This window comes from Emydura macquarii, unplaced genomic scaffold (genome assembly GCF_026122565.2).
Source record: "Emydura macquarii macquarii isolate MOO-44397 ecotype Brisbane River unplaced genomic scaffold, CSIRO-AGI_Emac_v2 contig_1498, whole genome shotgun sequence".
Lineage (NCBI taxonomy): Eukaryota > Metazoa > Chordata > Testudines > Chelidae > Emydura > Emydura macquarii.
In genome coordinates, this window is record NW_027131635.1 from 84480 (window position 1) to 104305 (window position 19826).

Here is a 19826-nt window from a genome sequence, read left to right on the forward strand (position 1 = left end):
AATGGAAGGGTGTTGCAAACACAAACAAGATCAGCTAGATAAGATCAGCAAACCAATTTGGAAAGTTTAGCAAAATGAGCAGAAAAATAAAGCTATAACACCTGGTGTAATAATCCAACATATGGCTATTCAGTGGTAGGGAGAACTGGAAGCCAGTAATGATGAAAGAAAACTAGGAGTGAGAGCGGATAACAGATTAGACATGTTTGCAATGTAGTATGTTTGCAAAAAAGCTAAATAACATTGTGTGCATAAGTAGATACATTGTTTAGCAGGACTCTGTCTCTCTCTCTCTGGCGCTGGTGAGAGTGTACCTAGACTACCACCCTAGATTCTGTGCCCTTCTATTTTGAGTCATTATTTTTAGCATTTTATTATTTATTTGTCGAACACCTACTGTGTAGCTGGATGTATAGAAGACAGGAGAGACGGGCCAAGATTTTCAGAAATAGATGTCTAAAGTTAGTCTCCTACAGTCATATCTAGGCATATAAAAAGTAGATTTATCTTCGAAAACTTTGAGCATCCATCAGCCCCCTCTGAAGTTGCAGGATGCTACTGGGTGCTCATCGCTTTTGAAAAACCAGGCTGCTAAAACAGGCACTCACACCTAGACTTGGAAGCCTAATTTTTAGCACCCATTTTGAACATTTTGGCCATGGTCCCTGCCCCAAGGATTTATATAAACTTGGCTTAAAAAAAATAAAGCAGAAAGCAATGGGCAGTTTGAAAGGAATTGAGAGAAAAGACATTCACTTTATTAAAGGGTCTGTAGGGACTGACCTACAAAGAATGACTGAAGAACTGTGTGTCTAAGGAATTTTGTGCAAATCATGATGAAAAGGAGATGCACAATAACATTCTGACCTCAGTTGGATTGTGTAAATCTGGAGTAACTCCACTGATTCCCATGGAATTACACCAGATGTACACAGGGCTGTCTCAGAGCCTGACACGGCCCCCTGACTCTGTCTGTACTGGAACTCAATAGGCATTATGCTAAAGGATAATCACTCACGGGGAGCAGGTGCATGCCTCAAGGGGCAGTTGTTGGAGGCACCAGAGCCTAAAGTTCTGCTCCTCAATCCATATTTAGGTGCCTGAGGGTGGGATTTTCAAAAGTGCCTAAATGATTTAGGAGCACAAGCCGTATTAAAGTCAGACCCAGAAGAATCAGGAGAATCAGACCCAGGGCCATTAGAAACCTAAGGGGAGAACAGAGAGGTATACCCCTTGTAATGTTGCACATGTATGACATGTGGTAAACATTTTCCTCAGCACAGCCACTCCTGTCAGCAAGGGGAGGGCTCCACAATCCAGTGTCTGCATTACCCAGAAATTGACAGGGGATCTTTTGCTATAGGCAGAGCTAACTGCTTCCTGAGTTCTCCAGCATGTGGAGACAGATTGTGTCTAGCCTCCCTCCACCTCAAGAGCAAATTAAATTGTAGTTCTGCTTTTATACTCTTCTCCTAAATCAGTCCCTCCAGGATTTTATTTGTTTGTTTTTCTTTTCAGTCAGCATTAAGGTGTCCCCCATTCAGAATCGTGTGCCACATTCCAGTTGCATTGAAAGAGAGGCTTGGTTCTTCAAAAATCCCCAGTTTATTCTGCTGTTAGATCATGATGATTGCTGCTGTGGTTCCTTAGTACAAGTATCAGTTTCCATCAGATCTCATTGTTCATCTCAGTCTACTAAATCCAGCCTTTTTATCCCAGAATGTACCAGAAATGAGTGAGCAGGCAGTGACATACGTAGACTTGAAATTTCACACTCCTTCTGAGCATCAGAAGCAACAGAGATCTAAGAACACCAGGGCCAAAGGTGTGGTATGTTTGTAAGCGTCTAAGAATATGTCTGCTATTATTGATATTTTATGGTCTGTGTTAAATCTCTTCCTTGAGATGTGCTAACTGTATGTGAATTTATCTACTTATATTATTATCATTTTCTTCAGTGTCAAGCACAGTTATTTTAGTAATTTGTTAACATCTCTCATGCATTGAAATTTCCTTAAAATGGTACACACTATTTTGGGCAGGAGAGCAAAAGTTATTGTACCTTTGAAACCCTGGAACACAGGACTGTGACCATGTTATCGCAAACCTCTCCTTGTTACTGGATGTTGTTGATTTGCCCTGTGTTCAAGGAGATGTGGTCTCTTTAAGTCATGCCTCGTGGTGGGAGGATTAAAGAAGGTGACATCTGAATTCTTTTCTCCCTTCTGAAACCTTAATAAAGAACCTTAATAAAGTACCATGTTCTCTCCGCTTTGCCTGGCTGTGATAAACAACATCATGAAGTCATGACTGATCCTTAATTGTCCATATTTATTTACCATCCCAGAGCCTTAAAGTCATTCCTGTCCAACAGAGGGTTTCCTGAACTGTAGAGGAATTCAGTGAGCATCAAAGAAGTTGAGCAATTAGTTTTTGAGAAGATGACATTTTAAAATGCTTTTAACAAAAAAAAAAAAAAAAATGATCTCCGTCTAGAAGAGCATAGTACCTAATGACATGTTTTCACTGAAGTCAACTGGAGTACAGCTATTGACTTCAATGGGAGAAGAAGCAAGTTTTAAATCAAGGAAATGGTACCAGCTATGTTTAATGAGTTTATAAATATGTTTTTTAGATCACAATTCAATTTGTTTTGAATTATGTAATGTGAAATGTTACATTTCAAGATTGTCATTAGCAGAATGCATGAGTCATAAGGTAATCGAGTAGATACATTATCATAACTGGAGACTTCCATAACTTTTAATGCTTAGCTTTTTTAATTCTAATTTTCTGATTATATAAAAACAGAGAGAGTTCCGTGGCACCTTTAAGACTAACAAATTTATTTGGGCGTAAGCTTTCGTGGGCAGAAAGTGGGTTTCTGCCCACAAAAGCTTATGCCCAAATAAATTTAAGGTGCCACAGAACTCTCACTGTTTTGCTAAAACGGACTAAAACGGCTGCCCCCGCTGGATCTGATTATATGGTGTGTGTAAATGGCTATATTAATCACTGGAACAAATTTAAGTGATAGGGTTCTAAACAGGAGTCAGACATCAGATAATAGGCAATAAGATTCATCTGCTGAATTCACAGATGTTTGTTTACAGTACACTGGCATGCTACTGCACACCATTGTACTGTGGGACAAAACCTTTTACTACAAAAGTCCTGCCATGCCCTATGTACTACAATGATAGCTTTATAGCTCTATAGATTGTAATTATATCTGCTCACCTTGTCAGTGCAATGAATGAAACTCACTATTTCTATAACTACTAGAAATAAATGAGCAGGTGGTGACCTACACAGAACTGAAATGCCATAATGCTTCTGAGCAGCAGAAGAGACGAAGGACTACGAACACGCAGGACAAAGGTACTGTGTGCTATACATACTATGTTTAACTGTCCATAATCTAACACCTCCTTGAACTGTACAAGAATATTGAAATTCTGCATAAAGATTCAGAATTTAAATACCCAAAATCAAGGCATTCAGTGGCTAAGATGCCACAAGAATTATTCACCTGGCTATTTTGCACATTCTTTATGTTAAGATACAAAGTTAATTTGGTAAAAATAAATTCAGAGCAGTGCTCTGTATCTATCCAATAAAGAGAATTGGGCCAGATTATTCCCAGCCTCTGTATGAATGTTTGTGGGGAGAAGCGCAGAGGGTACAAGGAGTGCCCTGCCTTTTACCCCCAAATGCAGTGGTCAGATATTTTCTTCCCAGATGCAGGGATTGTTCCTCCTAGAACACACTGCCACACTGACCACCCTAAAGTGGGTGGAGGTGGAGACACCACTGGAGCCTTACATAGCCCCCTCCCCAACTAGGTAACTCAGGAGAGCAACTACATAACTTATAAGATAGTGCAGTGAGTGCTCTCCTCTTACACACTTGAGAGCTCGGGGAGCGACTGTGCCTCAGGAGACATAATACCCACCCAGGCCTCCTGCTGGGGAGGCTCCACACTGTCCCAACACAGGGCAGGGCTGTCCTAAAAGGCAGAGTGGAGTCTTTAATGTTGTTTTTTTAAGATGCCCTTTAAGGTGTAACTTCTGAGACGGACGGGGGAGTCCTTAATATTGTTCCTAGAACTCTTTGTTCTGAGCCTCCTTATCCTTACCCCACCTTTATGAGTGCACACAATACTTGCAATGAATGAAGATAAGGCTTCCCCTCTTTCATAAACTGCCAAATAGAAGCAGTTTGGTCCATTGCACAGTGCTTCAAACAGACACTCAGGGGGGTTGGGTTTTAGTCACTCCCTTGGTAAGGCTGGACAAAGCATTTCACATCTCTCTGTTTCAATTTCCGCATCCGTAGAATGGAGAGAGTAGTTTCCCATCTTTTTAAAGTGCTACAGTTGAAACGCTTAATATAATTGGTAAGGTGAAAGGAATATACCTTAGTGGTGTTCTACTAGGGCCCGGGAACACAGTTGTGTTGCCCTCAAGTCCCATGTAAAATTGTCTGTTTCCTTACTAAGGGTTTATTAAGGCTAGATCCTGCTATCCAGACATGCTGACCTGTATAATTTTAAAAAGGCAAGAGTTTTCATTCCATAGTTCAAGAGCCCTGATGACCTCTTCTGGCATGGCTGAATATGTGTGAGGTTAGGGGGTCAAACTGCATTTCATTAACACAGAGAATATGAATGGCTTATGCCTAGGTTTTGGTTTAAAAACATTTCCCCCAGCAATTCTGTACTTCTCCCTTCTCTCCCTCTCAGATTCTTCGGCTCCATCTCTTGCATGGAGGCTTGTAGCAGGGATTTTGGGGGTCTTCTGCTTGACTTTGCTCATAACAGCGGGGGTCTTGGCTGCCAAAGGTAAGCATAAGCAAAGAAGATATTGCAGGTCAGATTCTGTGCAGACATACTCCTTGTGTAACTCCTGGAGAGTAAATCTCATGAGGTGTCATGAGCTGCAAATGGTTAGCACCTCTGAAGGCCACATATTTAGATGCCTAATTCATAGAATCATAGAGTTGGAAGGGACCCCAGGAGGTATCTCGTCCAACTCCCTGCTCAAAGCAGGACTAACCTCAGTTAAATCATCCCAGCCAGGGCTTTGTCAAGCCGTAGCTTAAAAACCTCTAAAGATGGAGATTCCACCACCTCCCTAGGTAACCCATTCCAGTGCTTCACCACCGTCCTAGTGAAAAACTTTTTCCTAATGTCCAACCTAGATCTCCCCCACTGCAATTTGAGACAGTTGCTCCCTGTTCTGTCATCTGCCACCACTGAGAACAGCCTTGCTCCATCCTCCCTGGAACCCCCTTTCAGGTAGTTAAAGGCTGCTATCAAATCCCCCCTCATTCTTCTCTTCTGCAGACTAAACAAGCCTAGTTCCCTCAGCCTCTCCTCATAAGTCTTGTGCTCCAGCCCACTAATAATTTTTGTTGCCCTTCGCTGGACTCTCTCCAACTTGTCCACAACCTTTTTGTAGTGGGGGCCCCAAAACTGGACACAATACTCCAAATGCGGCCTCACCAATGCCGAAGAGAGGGGAATAATCACTTCCCGCGATCTGCTGGCAATGCTCCCACTAATGCAGCCCAATATGCTATTAGCCTTCTTGGCAACCAGGGCACACAGCTGACTCATATCCAGCTTCTTATCCACTGTAATCCCCAGGTCCTTTTCTGCAGAACTGCTGCCTAGCTCATCAGTCCCTGGTCTGTAGCTGTGCATGGGATTCTTCTGTCCAAAGTGCAGGACTCTGCACTTGTCCTTGTTGAACCTCATAAGATTTCTTTTGGCCCAATCCTCCAGTTTTCTTAGGTCCTTCTGTGTCCTATCCCTACCTTCCAGGGTATCTACCACTCCCCCTAACTTAGTGTCATCTGCAAACTTGTTGAGGGTGCAATCTACCCCATCCTCTAGATCATTAATGAAGATGTTGAACAAAACCGGCCCAGGACTGACCCATGGGGCACTCCGCTTGTGACCGGCTGCCAGCTAGACATGTAGCCATTGATCACTACTTGCTGAGCCCTATGCTCTAGCCAGTTCTCTATCCATTTTATAGTCCATTCATCCAACCCATACTTCTTTAACTTGCTGATAAGAATACTGTGAGAGACCGTATCAAAAGCTTTGCTAAAGTCAAGGTATATCACGTGCACCACTTTCCCCGCATCCACAGAGCCAATCACCTCTTCATAGAAAGCAATCAGGTTGGTCAGGCATGACTTTCCCTTGGTGAATCCGTGTTGACTATTCCTGATCACCTTCCTCTCTTCCAAGTGCCTTAAAATGGATTCCTTGAGGACCTGCTCCATGATTTTCCCAGGGATTGAGGTGAGGTTGACCAGTCTGTAGTTCCCTGGATCCTCTTTCCTCCCTTTCTTGAAGATGGGCACTATATTTGCCTTTTTCCAGTCATCAGGGACCTCCCCCAATTGCCACGAGCTTTCAAAGATAATAGCCACTGGCTCTGAAATCACATCAGCCAACTCCCTCAGCACCCTCGGGTGCATTGCACCTGGCCCCTTGGACTTGTGTATGTCCGGTCTTTCTAAATAGTCTTGGACCTGTTCCTTCAGCACTGTGGGATGTTCACCTCCTTCCCATTCTGTGCCACCCAGTGCAGTTGTCGGGAAGCTGACCTTGTCTGTGAAGACAGAGGGAAAAAAAGCATTGAGTACTAAGCTTTCTCCACATCCTCTGTCACTAGGTTGCCTCCCCTATTCTGTAAGGGGCCCATACTTTCCCTAATCTTCCTCTTGTTGGTAACATACCTATAGAAACCCTTCTTGTTCCCTTTCATGTCCCTTGCTAGCTGCAACTCTAATTGTGCTTTGGCCTTCCTGATTTCATTCCTGCATGTTCGAGCAGTATTTTTATACTCCTTCCTAGTCATCTGACCAAGCTTCCACTTCTTGTAAGCTTCTTTTTTGTGTTTAAGTTCACCAAAGACTTCTTTTTAAGCCAATCTGAACACCTACCATATTTGCTATTCTTTCTGCACATCGGGATGATTTGTTCCTGTGCCCTCAATAAGGTTTCTTTAAAATACAGCCAGCTCTCTTGGATTCCTGTCCCCCTGATATTAGCCTCCCAGGGGATCCTGCCCATCAGCTCCCTGAGGGAGTCAAAGGCTGCTTTTCTGAAGTTCATGGTTCGTATCCTGCTGTTCTCCTTCCTTTTGTCAGGATCCTGAACTCGATCATTTTATGGTCACTGCTGCCCAGGTTGCCACCCACTTCTACTTCCCCTACCAAATCTTTAGATATTTAGATATCTAATTATTTAGATACTTTAAGGGACCGGGCATGGACGTCAGCTGGCTTTTTCACATTCTATCCCCCAAGCACATCCAAACCCATGGTGAAAACAGCATTTGCATTGGCTTGTCCTCTGTGGTCTGGAAACACCCCCTTTGCATCACTTCCATGGACTACTGCAGCTGGCAAGCCCTTGGCATAACAACTCCAACTGGCCACATCACCCAAGAACCAGAAGGGGTATAGGACCTTCCAGAACCAATATGAGGCCTAGACTTTCTGGTGAACCCCTGTACAATTATGAATTTGGGGTCTAAACACCTGTCATTTGCCTCATGGGCCAACTGACATCCCTTGAGGTAAGCATTCCTCTGAACTCCATGGGCTGATACGCTCATTGAATTTCCTGTCCACAGAGTAGTGTCTTCCTTGCAAACATCCCAGAGCTTTTCACTTATGATTTTCTTCCTAAGTATCTGATTTGCTGCTTTGGAGTCTAACTTGCAAAATGGGATTTTTCTTCTTTGTGGTCACTGCAAACATTACCTGTGTTCAACCCAGATGCTGGAAATCTGGATATTTTCACTTGCTATGTTTTGTGATTCTTTACAGAGTCAAGATTTTCAGCTACACAGGTTTGTGTGTGTGTGTGTGTTGGGGGGTGGGGGGAGAGGTAGGTAGGCTAAATTCACAATGTTAATTTTTAAGATGACTTTCAACAAGAAAAAGTACCTGCCATGTTATATATAACATAGCATATTGTTCTAGCAACATACTAAACATTGTGCCCAATGGCATAACTGCGAGTAGGACCTGGTCCTTTGTGTTCCTATAAGTCATACTAGGTTGATCTGTAAAACTGTATTGCAATTGACTTTTAAAGGGTATATCATATTGTTATTATATTTTGGCTTTAAGTTTTTCAGATCTCTTGTGTACCATGTAAACAGCAGGATAACCTCAACCAGCACCAGGAAATTACCAAAGGTAAGAACGGAAACCTGCCAAAGGCTTTGAACAGAAAAAATACAGGTTAATTGGCTTCAAAAGGGCAACTTTTTTTCTTCTATGTGCTGTAATCTTAGACTGAAATAATTTTATATTGGAATCCCAACACTGTTGCTGCACTGACTAATAGCAGATTATGACATATTGGGTGAATTAGATTCCAGTTCTTTCAATCCTATTTACCAAAAATTTACACTCATTTCAAAACTCAGAATTGAGTCTTAAGGAAACATAAAGAAGGCAAAGCTGGTTTAAGTCACATGTTGAAAGACTATAAGAGAGGAGTGTAGCAAGAAACAAGAGATAACGGGAGGGAATAAGAATAATACAATCACAGCAAGATAGAGCTGGGAAGGACCTTCAAGAAGTCATCTAATCCATCCGCCTGCACTGAGGCAGGTCCAAACATACCTAGATCATCCCTCACAGGTGTTTGTCTAACCTGTTCTTAAAAACTTCCAAAGACGAGGATTCCGCAACCTCTCTTGGAAGCCTATTCCAGTGCTTAAATATCCTTATAGTTGGAAACATTTTCTTCTAACATCTATCTCAAATCTCCTTTGCTGAAGATTAAATTGATTACTTCTTGTCCTACCTACAGTGAACATGGAAAACAATTGATCACCAGCCTCTTTATAACAGCCTTTAGCATATCTGAAGACTGATATCAGGTCACCTCTCATTCGTCTCTTTTCTAGACTAAGGATGATCAGTCTTTTCCACCTTTCCTCATAGGTCACGTTATCATTTTTGGTGCTGTCCTCTGGACTCCCTCCAATATGTCCACATCTTTCCCAGATATGGCACCCAGAAATGAACACATGACTCAAGCTGAGGCCTCACCATTGCTGAATACAGAGGGACAGTTACCTCGGAAGTCTTATATACAACACTCATGTTAATGCACCCAAAAATTATATTAACTTTTTTGTAACTCCATCACATTGGGGGCTCATATTCAATTTGTGATCCACTATAAACTCCAAATCCTTTCCATCAGTGTCACTGACTAGCCTGTTATTCTCCATTCTGCAGTTGTGCATTTGATTTTTCTTTCCTAAGTGTAGTATTCTGCACTTGTCAATATTGAATTTCATCTTGTTGATCTCAGACCAGTTTTCAAATTTTTTAAGCTGATTTTGTATACTAAATCTATTCTCCAAAGTGCTAGCAACCCCTCCCAGCTTAGCGGCATCTGCAGATTTTATAAGCATACTTTTTATTCCATTATCCGCATCACTAATGAAAATATTGAACAGTACTGGACCCAGGACAGCAAACCATTGATAACTACTCTTTAAGTATCATCTTTGAACCAATTTTGAACCCACATTATATTAATTTTATCTACACCATATTACCTTATGATAATGTCATGTGAGACTGTGTCAAAAGACTTACTAAAATTAAGATATATATGGTTTACAGCTTCTCTTCTATCCACTAGTTTGGTAGCCATGTGAAAGAAGGAAATTAAATTGGTTTGGCATGATTTTTTTCTTGGTCATTCTATTTTTTCCTATTATTTATCACCCTATTTTCCTCTAGGTGCTTACAAATTGATTGTTTAATAATTTGTTCCAGTATCTTTCCTAGCATCAAAGTTAGGCTGACTGCTCTAGAATTCCCCAGGTCCTCTTTGTTCCCTTTTTAAAAGATCGCTATTATGTTTGCCCTTCTCCAGTCCTCTGGACTCCCCTAGGAGTTCTCAAAGATATTTCATAATGGTTCCAAGATTGCTTTAGCTAGTTCCTTAAGTACTGTAGGGTGAATTTCCTCAGGCCCTGCTCACTTGAATACATCTGACTTATCTAATTATTATTTATCCTGTTCTTTCCTTGTTTTGGCTTGTGTTTCTTCCCCTTGTTGTTAATATTAATTGTGTTTAAGCATTCGATACAATTACCTATTTAATGAAGACAAAGGCAAAATAGGCATTAAACACCTCAATCTTCTTGATATCATCCGTTTTTCACTGTCCTTCATGCTAAGTCAAGGACCTACACTTTCTTTCATCTTTCTCTTACACCTAATGTATTTACAGAAACAATTCTTATTACCTCTTATGTCCCTTGCTAGGTGTAACTCATTTAGTGCCTTGCTCTTTCTGATTTTGTTCCTACATGCTTGTGCTATTCTTTTATATTTATCCTTCACAATTTATCCATCTTCCACTTTTAGTAGGATTTCTTTTTGATATTCAGTTTGCTAAAGAGCTCTTGATGGAGCCATGTTGGCCTCTTACTATTTTTCCCATTTTTCCTGGTGTAATGGGGTCTACAAACCCCATACTGAATACAGGCAGAAGTGGGAGGGGAGGCTCTCCTGCTTACACGCAAGCAGCCTGGCCATACCCCCACACGGCTGTCACAACTGCCAGTCATGGAGGCAGGCATCCACGGCTGCAATCAATAGGGGAAACAAGGCCTGCTATAACAGGCTTGCAAATAGGGAAGAGAGGCAGAAAGGCCTGGGACAGTGAAGGGATAACAGCCCTGTACCAGGCTGTGTCCAGGAATGCAGCTCAAAGGGACTGAAGCAGACCACTAGGCCTATTTAGAATTGTTGTGATCAGGGGTTAACCAAAGAGAGCCAGTCAAGGGACAACAGAGACCCCCAGAAAGACAACAGCAAGGACTGGCGCCCTTTCACATCAGGATAATTTGCTGTTGTGCTTTTAGTATTGTCTCTTTGAGAAATTGCCAGGTTTTCTAAACTCCCTTTTCCCTAAGATTTTCTTCCCATGGGGTCTTACCTACCAGTTTTCTAAATTTGTGAAACTCTACATTTTTAAGTCCATTGTCCTTATTCTGCTGCTTTCACACCTTCCTTTCCTTATATTCCTGAAATCTATCATGTCATGATTCCTTTCACACAAGTTACTTTCCACTTTCAGATTCGCAACCAATTCCTCCCTGTTAGTCAGACATATTAGACTCCCTGGTTACTTCCTCCACCTTCTGAAACAAAAAGTTGACTCCAATATATTCCAAGACCTATTTGAACATTTTGTGTTTTACTGTATTATTTTCCCAACAGATGTCTCGGTCGTTCTACCAGTTCTTGTGTTTTCAGTATTTCTGTTATTTGTTCTAGAAATGCTGCAACCACTCCTTCTCCTGATTTGGTGATCTATAGTAGACCCTTACCATGACATCGCTCCTGTTTTTCCCCTTTTATCTTCATCCAGTGACTTTCAACTCGTCTGTCTCTCACCTCCTTCTGGACCTCAGAACAAGTATATATATTCTTGTGATATAATGCAACATCCACATCATTTTTAACCCTGCTTTCTTTTTCAAACAGCCTGTACACCTCTATACCGATGTTACAGTCATGAGATTTATCCCAAATTGCCTTTAACCTTCAGAATCATAACCAGTTCCTCCCTGTTAGTCTGAATCAAGACTAAAATGGCTGCCACCTAGTTACTGACTCCACCTTCTGAAATAAAAAGTTATCCCCAGTGGATTCCAAGAACTTACTGGACATTTTGTGTTTTGCCGTATTACTTTCCCATCAGATGTCTGGGTAGTTAGAATCTCCCTTTACTACCAGGTCTTGTGTCTGGGATGTTTCTGGTATTTGTTCTAGAAATGCCTCATCCACTTCTCCTCCTGATTTGGTGGTCTGTAGTAGACCTGTACCATAACATTGCTTCTTTTTTCCCCTCCTTTTATCTTCAACCACAGACTTTCTGTCTCTCACCTCCTTCTGGACCTCAGAACAAGTGTATACATTCTTGATATATAGTGCAACACCTTCTCCATTTTTGCCTGCCTGTCTTTCTTGAATAAGCTGTACACCTCCATAGCAATATTCCAGTAATGAGATTTATCCCACCAAGTTTCAGTGATGCCAACTAAGTCATGATTAGCTTACACAACAATACTTTGAGTTATTACTGTTTATTCCCCATACTCATTACATTTGTATATAGATATCTAAAATATTGATCAGATTCCCTCCAGTTATTCCTTTTGTTGCTCCTATGACCCTATTGTAATTTTCCAGCCACCTTTCCCATTAAGACCTCTTTTAAGGTCATCTTTTTAATACCTACCTGTGTTCTTTTGTCACTTGCCCTCATAGAACCTTGTATAAAGCCCTCCTCACTAGGTTGGTAAATTGGTGTGCAAAGATATGTTTCCCCTTCTTTGTCAGCCTGAACTCATCTCTTCTCAGCAAACTTTCATCGTGGAACAGCATCCCATGGCCAATGATGCTGAAGTCCTCTAGTTGACTATCACAACTATGGATTCATCTTCAAGATGTGCATGTCATTGCTTTGCCACTTACCCTCAATCAGGAGGATGGAGGATGGAGTGATGTGCCCCTGCCTTCACCATCTTTGCTCCCAAAGCCCTGAAGTCATTGGCAATCTGTTCAGAATCATACCTTTTAGTATCATTAGTGCCCATATGGATGAGCAAGCAAGGGGTAGTGGTCAGAAAGATGGATGAGCCTTAACAGCCTTTCCATAACATCTTGGACACAGGCTCCAGGAAGGCAGAACATCTCCCAGGACTTCATGTCAGATTGGCAGATGGATGCCTCTATTCCCATCAGAAGAGACTCCCCAGTCATCCCCGTCCAATGCCTTTTCCTCTTGGGTATAGTGGCCATGAGTTTCTCAGTGTAGGGGTAGAGTGGTTCCTCTTCCCCAGCCATAGGGGTCTGCTCCTCACCCAGTACAGCATACTGGTTCTTGACCATGATGGTTGGGGAACCTGGCTGGGGGTTGAGCGCTGTCTACTGCCTGAGGTGACCAGCAGCCTGTCTCCTTCTTGTTTTTCTTCGTCCTCTGAGGCCAGTGTAGTTGTTACCTGGGGTTTCTCAAACCCAAAGCTCTTGATAACTTTATTTTCTGCAAGGTGGTATCAGGAAATAAACCAAGGGAGATGCAGCACCTCTGTCTGCTATGTGGGTGACATAAGTCACACAGAATCAAGTGCTTTCACTTAAAGCCTTCACTTTATTAGTCTCCAGCACTCTCACAAGAATGTCTTTACTAAAAGTCTCTGCTTTATTTAGTCTCAAGCACATACAAACACAATAAGTTATAAAGCACCTCAAACTAAAAGTTAACTCACAAGTCTGGAGTGGTTTTTGGCTAATTCAGCAACATATTTCCAGTGGTTGACCTTCAATCTACTGCTGGAGATCTTTCCAATGTGTCCATGAAGCGCCTGCTAAATGCAATAAACAAAATAATTGATAGACCATCTCAGCAATTGGTGGTGACTTGGACAGCTGGATGATTGCTGAAAATGCCTCTCACCATAGTCTTCTGTTAAGAAACTGTAAGCTAAACTAGTCAACTTCCCACTTTAAAGTATTCCTTCTCAGGTGTTTTTAATTCACCATCTTTGATTCCCTGACACTTGCATCTCAATAAATGAGTGATAAATGGAGTCTAATTCTCTGTGGAGGAGCCTCACTTGCACATCTTCACTGAATTTTACCCATTGTGCAAGAATCCTGCTCAATAATTACTAACAAAGAAACAGCCAATTACTTGCAATAGCACAAACATTGATGGATAGAATCCATAAAATACATAAATTCCTCTAGGAGAAAAAACCAAACAAATGTGATTTGTGTATAAAAGCAAAGTGATGCAGGCATAATAATAATTAGTCTCTTTGCTGTAGTAGAAAGTGAGAGCCTGAGGCCTAATACAACAGGCCTAGATTAAAAACTGAGGCTTGAACAAAAGTCTGCCTTTAAGAAACAGCAACTCCTTGCCTGCTTACAAGTTCACTGATTGATACCGGAACTTGGCAGAAACACAACACTGTTAATGAACTGGCATTCCTAAGGAGTGGTAACAGGAATACATTATTGTTAAAAGCAATAGTAGTCCTAACTTCCCCGATATATGGTGATTGCAGAAACACAATCCTGGGAGACTGTACCCATGCTCCCCAAACAGAAATACAATATAGGGAGGCAGAACAGACTCTCCCCAAGATACAGTGGTGCACAAAGACAATCATGAGAGAGAGTACAAAGACACCCAGCCTTAAGATAGAGGAAACAGGAGGAAGGATGAAGCTGTTATGCTTGACTTGGAGGCAAGGTACAATAATCAATATCAAAGACATCAAAGAGGTATTATGTAACCTGTTTGCATCAGGGTATAAGAAGGGGATCCTAACAGGGGAAACTTTGTCCGGCCTAGGGGATAACAGAAAGTCCTGCCATTAACTGAGCTGGTCCATTGTGATGAGCATACATGTCCCAGTGTACCTGTAGCTTGTATGGGGCACTAGCACTGTGCTTTGCTTTCAATAAACCTGACTGAGTGCCTTCGCCACTGTAGGGCATGCAAGATTATTGTAACGCAAGGTCAGTGTAGTATGGCAAGAGCTAGGCCCTAGAAGTAACAGCAGGCTTATGAGCAATAGTTAGGCCTCTCGAGAGCCAGACATGATACTGTTCTTTGGAAAGCCCCTAAGGATAAGGGGTACTATCTCCGAGTCTGGAAATACCCTTGAGACGAATATAGAAGCTAGCTGACCTTAAAGTCAGAAGAAAATTAGCAGCCTTAGCAATAAAAGCAGCAGTTTTGGGATAAACAACTAACGTCATCTTATTGCAGAAAGCCCCTAGCTAATGATCAATAGACAAATGAAAAACAAGTGTTAAGGCCCAATCCCCACGTGGATTGAGATATACGTCACCAATTACTAGCTAAAGCTTATGATAAGACCTAAGGGAACAGGGGTATATAGGGACCCCGGGACCCCTCCCTGCCTGAGAGTCTCCGTGGATCCGTCAAGGTGCTAGCGGACGCCCCAGGCAGCTCGGTTCCCTGGTCGCCACTTGCTTCATAGGGTGAAGAATGGGTCTCCTCGCCCTCGTATTAGTAAGCTCCTTCTTTCCTGCATGAATAGATCGGGGCGTAAGAGTAAGAACCCTGGTCTGCTTCCTTAACACTAATGGGCTCCCAGTTAATTATCGCAGTAAGCGTCCTCCTGGTGGCCGTGCTCTTTGCTCTTTTAATTGCTAAGTGCTGCTGCTGCTCAGGCTCAAATAACACCAACAATTGTGGATACTTCCCTCTTGTCTAGGATGGACTGTCCCATCCTTCTCATGGCAAGTGCTCTCTTTGGACTCTTAGTAGCTTGGGTAATAGTGCTTTGGCTTTTATGTAAAACTTGTGAAGATTTGTAACCTTTTTATTCAACCTTAAATAAATCTTTTCTTGGGTATTGCCTTGTTCGGTTGTTTCTCTTCGCCACCGAGATTCCAAAACACGAACTCTCCGCCCTAGTGGAGCACAGCCACTTATCTGAGTCTGTGGTAATTTATGGGTCATGCTTAACGAGGTCTATCAATTCAGCTAGCTGCAGAAGCTGAGACGGCGTCCAGAGGGGAACTCACACCAGCACATACACCCTGACTGACTAACAACATTTGCTATAGAACAAGAGCCTTCATGCCAGCAACTGTTTCAGTGCTTGTGAATCTCAAAATGGTTTGTGATGCACCTGAAGCAAAATCAAACTACAGCAGAAAACCTGTTATTACAGCTTGAACTTAATACTTCTAATAAAGTAACATCTGAAGGCCCCAATCAGGTATGGGCCCAATTATATTAGATGTTGTACAAACACACAGTAAGAGAGAGTCTCTATGTGAAAGAGATTACAAAGCTAATACAGAGAAAGCACGCTAAGTGGATGAAACAGTCATGTGGAGAGAATCAGGGAGGGAGGACAAGGTAAAAGCAACAGAAGAAACTTAAACTCTATTTTCTATTTTAAGGATGGAAGTTTCTTTGCCCAAAAAATTGGTTTCTCCATGGAGAGAAATGTTACCACTTTTCTACTGAATCCAAACCTTGGCTAGAGGGTCAAAAGGCCTGCTCTTCTCACGGCTCCAGACTTCACCTGATAGAAAGCAAAGAAGAACTGGTAGAGTATCTTTCTCTTTGGAGAGCTGCATATTCAAAACAGCCAATAAAAGATTTGTCAGTAAAAAGAGGATTGCAGCAAATGAAATTTGGCTTCATTTGTTATCTTGCTTTATGATGATTCTTTTCTTTAAGGTTAATTACCTTGCACCTCCTCTTCTCTCCCCTTAATTGAACCCTGAATTAAATTAAAAGGTACATGTTGCAAGGCAAAACCCCAAAACCTGTAAATCACTTTGGGTATTTTCTCTCTCTCAAAAGTGATCTAGGGGAGGTATTGTCCTCTAGCTAAGAGAGTGAATAGAGATTAACCAACAGACAATGCAGTCACAATTTCTACAGAAAAGATTCTTGAAGGAAATGAAGAATGTTATCAATCTGGTCAGTGGAGTTGTTCAACCAGGAGGCTTCCTCAGCATATAGGGACGTGTTAATTACATCACTTTACGTGACATCCGTGCACTTGTGAAAGGAACAAATGCCTGATGAACGTACACCCATGAAATGAACAGTGAAAGGAATTAACTGGCTTTGTCTTTATACAGGATTTCATAAGCCCCCTCACAGCTTCTCACTGGATAGGATTATCACGGGACAAGACAAACAGACCTTGGATGTGGGTGAATGGCACAGCTTTCTCCACTCACCAGTAAGTTGCAGAGACAACTAGAAACTTCTCATTTCAATGAAGTGCACTGATAGTGCTATGACAGACAGAAACTCAAGCTTGAATAACGAGAAGTGCAATATGTCATCACTGAAATTTATTTTTATAATCTATGTGGGCCCCAATCATCAGAGGATGGTGCAAGTCAAGGTTGAGATGTATTGATCAAAAGCTATAGGTGACGAAATACCAAAAGTGGAAAAGAAGGGGGTGCTGCAGGTTAAGAACGAAGTGCACTGGCATAACTGAGGGGAATTGGAACTCAAAAAAAAAAAAAAGAGTAGAGAGGAGAGGAGATTATGTTTCATGGCTGAGGTGCACTGGCAGTTCAGTGAGAAGTTTGCACCGCATGCAATGCACTTCTCCTGACTCTAGCCAATGCCGGGATTCTTAAATACCAAATTTACTCATGAATTTTTTAATAATGGCCCCTCTGCTTCTCAAAATAAAATAATTTGTTTTGCCATATGTTTAACTTACAGACATTTTTACCTTTGAGAAAATAAGGTCGTAATAAAGATATAGCTAGAATGGCTCAAAGTAACATTTTATTTTATGACAGGTTTGAAGTAAAGAAAGGATACATTGATGGGAACTGCGCAGTTTTAACAGGTGGAGAGCTCTCTTCTGGTCCATGCAAAGATGCAAAGCGCTATATTTGTGAGCAGCCGATTCTTTTGCCAAAGCCTGACATATTGACATGAAACGGACCATGGAAATCACAAAAACTGGGGCATCCCAAACACAGTGACAAAAATCCCCCAGTAAATACTACCACTCTTATCTTTTCCTCTTCAGAGGCTGTGTTTATGCTGTAAAATTGTAATACACTTTGCTGTGATGACTTATTGTTTGTGAGTCTGTGTCAAAAGGACCTGGGAGTAAAAAGCAAATAGGTACATTTCATAAATCACACGTGTTTTGGATACTCACTGACAATCAGAGCCCTCCCACCAGCCAAACCTGGTCTCTTTTTCCTTTCCCAGTTCAGTGATAATGAACTAATTACTGTTCTTAAATAAACTGTCTCATTAAAATAGTTTTCTTTCAATAAATTGTTTTAAAAAAATAAAATTCTGTTTTAGTTGACAGCTTTTATGATTTTTTAAACTTTCTTGCATTTCATTCAATCACAGAAAAATTGCCATGATGAATCCAAATACGAGGACAACATAAATCAGACTAAAAATGCCATTGGGGGGAAATAGTTTATAGATGTTCTTTAAAAGTGTGGTTGGAAGGACTGAGATGGATGTCATGGGCAATCAACATCCGTGTCATAGAGGCCAACACATCAAAGGCAAATTCACCTACTCCACTTACTCTCCTCCCCCATTCCCCAGCTTCTAAAATCAGTAAGCAAACCTACAAGTGCATCATGAAGAAGATGAGATCACTGGAGAACCCTTGCTGTGAGTTGTTGTTGTCATCAGGGAAGAGGTTCTCACTGACATTACTTGAATCACATTTGTGTACCATATTCCACGGACTGGGCATGGTCAAAAAGGAGATTCCTTAATTTCACCACCTCAAATCCAGTAAGCTCTGCTTGGGGACAAGGGATCTTTACACCTCATGACCCTGTCAGTTCCCCTTTGTCCTCCCTGTAGAGATGTTCCCTACCCTATTTGTTACACACCTCATATCCACTTACCAAAGTGCTCCCAAGGATTTATATTTATGCCAAATGCTGTTGGGACTAGGCTAGCTTTCAGCAGGGCTAAATCCTGTGTGGTCCCATACAATTTCAATTTGGATCATTTTAGAATCTCTGCAGACAAGCTATGGGTCAAGTCTTTCTTTCCTTTCATTTTCTTTTCAGTCATTACTTGGGGGGGGGAAATGAATTTTTTAAAATGACTAGAAAAAAGGGGAGAGAATAAAAGCAGGGAGAGGAGATAAAGAAAGAAGAGAAGGAAAAAATTGATAAATGAAAAATATGGAAAAAAGATGTTTTTAAATAAGAATAAAATCTGAAAAACGAACAAACGGATCCATTTCTAAAACCTGCAAAAATCAAAACAATTTTGTAAATTTTCCCATTTTCTGGACCAGTTTTAGAAATAAAATGGAAAGTTTTAAGGAATGAAGTGACAGAGATCATCAACGGTGATAGGCACATACTGAAAAAACTCACTCCAGTTCTAGAGGTAATTCTGCTTTTAGTTGTGTTCTCCATTTTAAGCCTGAACCAATGATATCTCTGAAACATGAATTAAACTTTTAAGTGATCCCACTGCACCTCGCCTTCAGGCACTATAAATTCACATGAGTGAACAGATGACAGGAAGCCCATTCTCGATGATAAACAGAAAGGCAATAGGACCATAAAATTTAAATGATGGATTATTGGAATCAGATCCTCAGCTCGTGTAGCTCCATTGACTGGGTATTTTATAGATTCTCTTGCTCAGTAAATTGAACATGGGCTGGGGAAGGCAGTGGAATTGTGGGCCAATCCATGAGGGGAGGCAGTGGGGGCCAGAGGTAATGGGTAGGGGCCAGGGACAGCAGTGGGGGTCAGGGGCACCAAAATACAACTGTACATTATTTTTATTATTGAGTCTGCAAAAAAACACTACATAAATAAAGTAGAATGATTTGGACATGTATATGTGCTTATTAATTTGTTTTTCCTAAAGTTAATTACATGTTTTAAGGAAATTTGTCAGAGCAGCCACCAGCAAGAGTTGGTGGCCGCACTCTGAGGCCAGCAAAATTTTTTTTGTGAAAACCCTGCCATAGGCATAATCAGTGCCATTGTTAACTCTCACAGATAAAAGCCCCTGTGCAGTTTCAGCTGGGACATCACACAGGAAATAGTTCTTCCTGTCGTGGCTGTCTTATTACTATCACAACAGTCTGATGGAGCTGTCAGACTTGTTCTTCCCTGGCTGAGGATTCACCTACAGAACCAGGACAGATTTGCCACTTAATACATCTAAGAGTTAAGCTTCTTCCCAAGGATCTACAGGAACAATAAATGGT

At 41.5% G+C, this 19826-nt stretch overlaps 1 protein-coding gene across 1 annotated transcript; it reads left to right on the forward strand.

Moving 5' to 3' along the window:
- The first annotated feature begins 1731 nt into the window (after window positions 1-1731).
- LOC137157431 (natural killer cells antigen CD94-like) lies at window positions 1732-17542 on the forward strand. Its single transcript, XM_067554680.1, has 7 exons — window positions 1732-1825; window positions 3286-3381; window positions 4745-4843; window positions 8161-8229; window positions 16024-16172; window positions 16717-16820; window positions 17401-17542. The coding sequence occupies exons 1-7, from the start codon at window positions 1732-1734 to the stop codon at window positions 17540-17542; spliced, it is 753 nt and encodes a 250-aa protein (XP_067410781.1).
- The last annotated feature ends 2284 nt before the right edge of the window (window positions 17543-19826 follow it).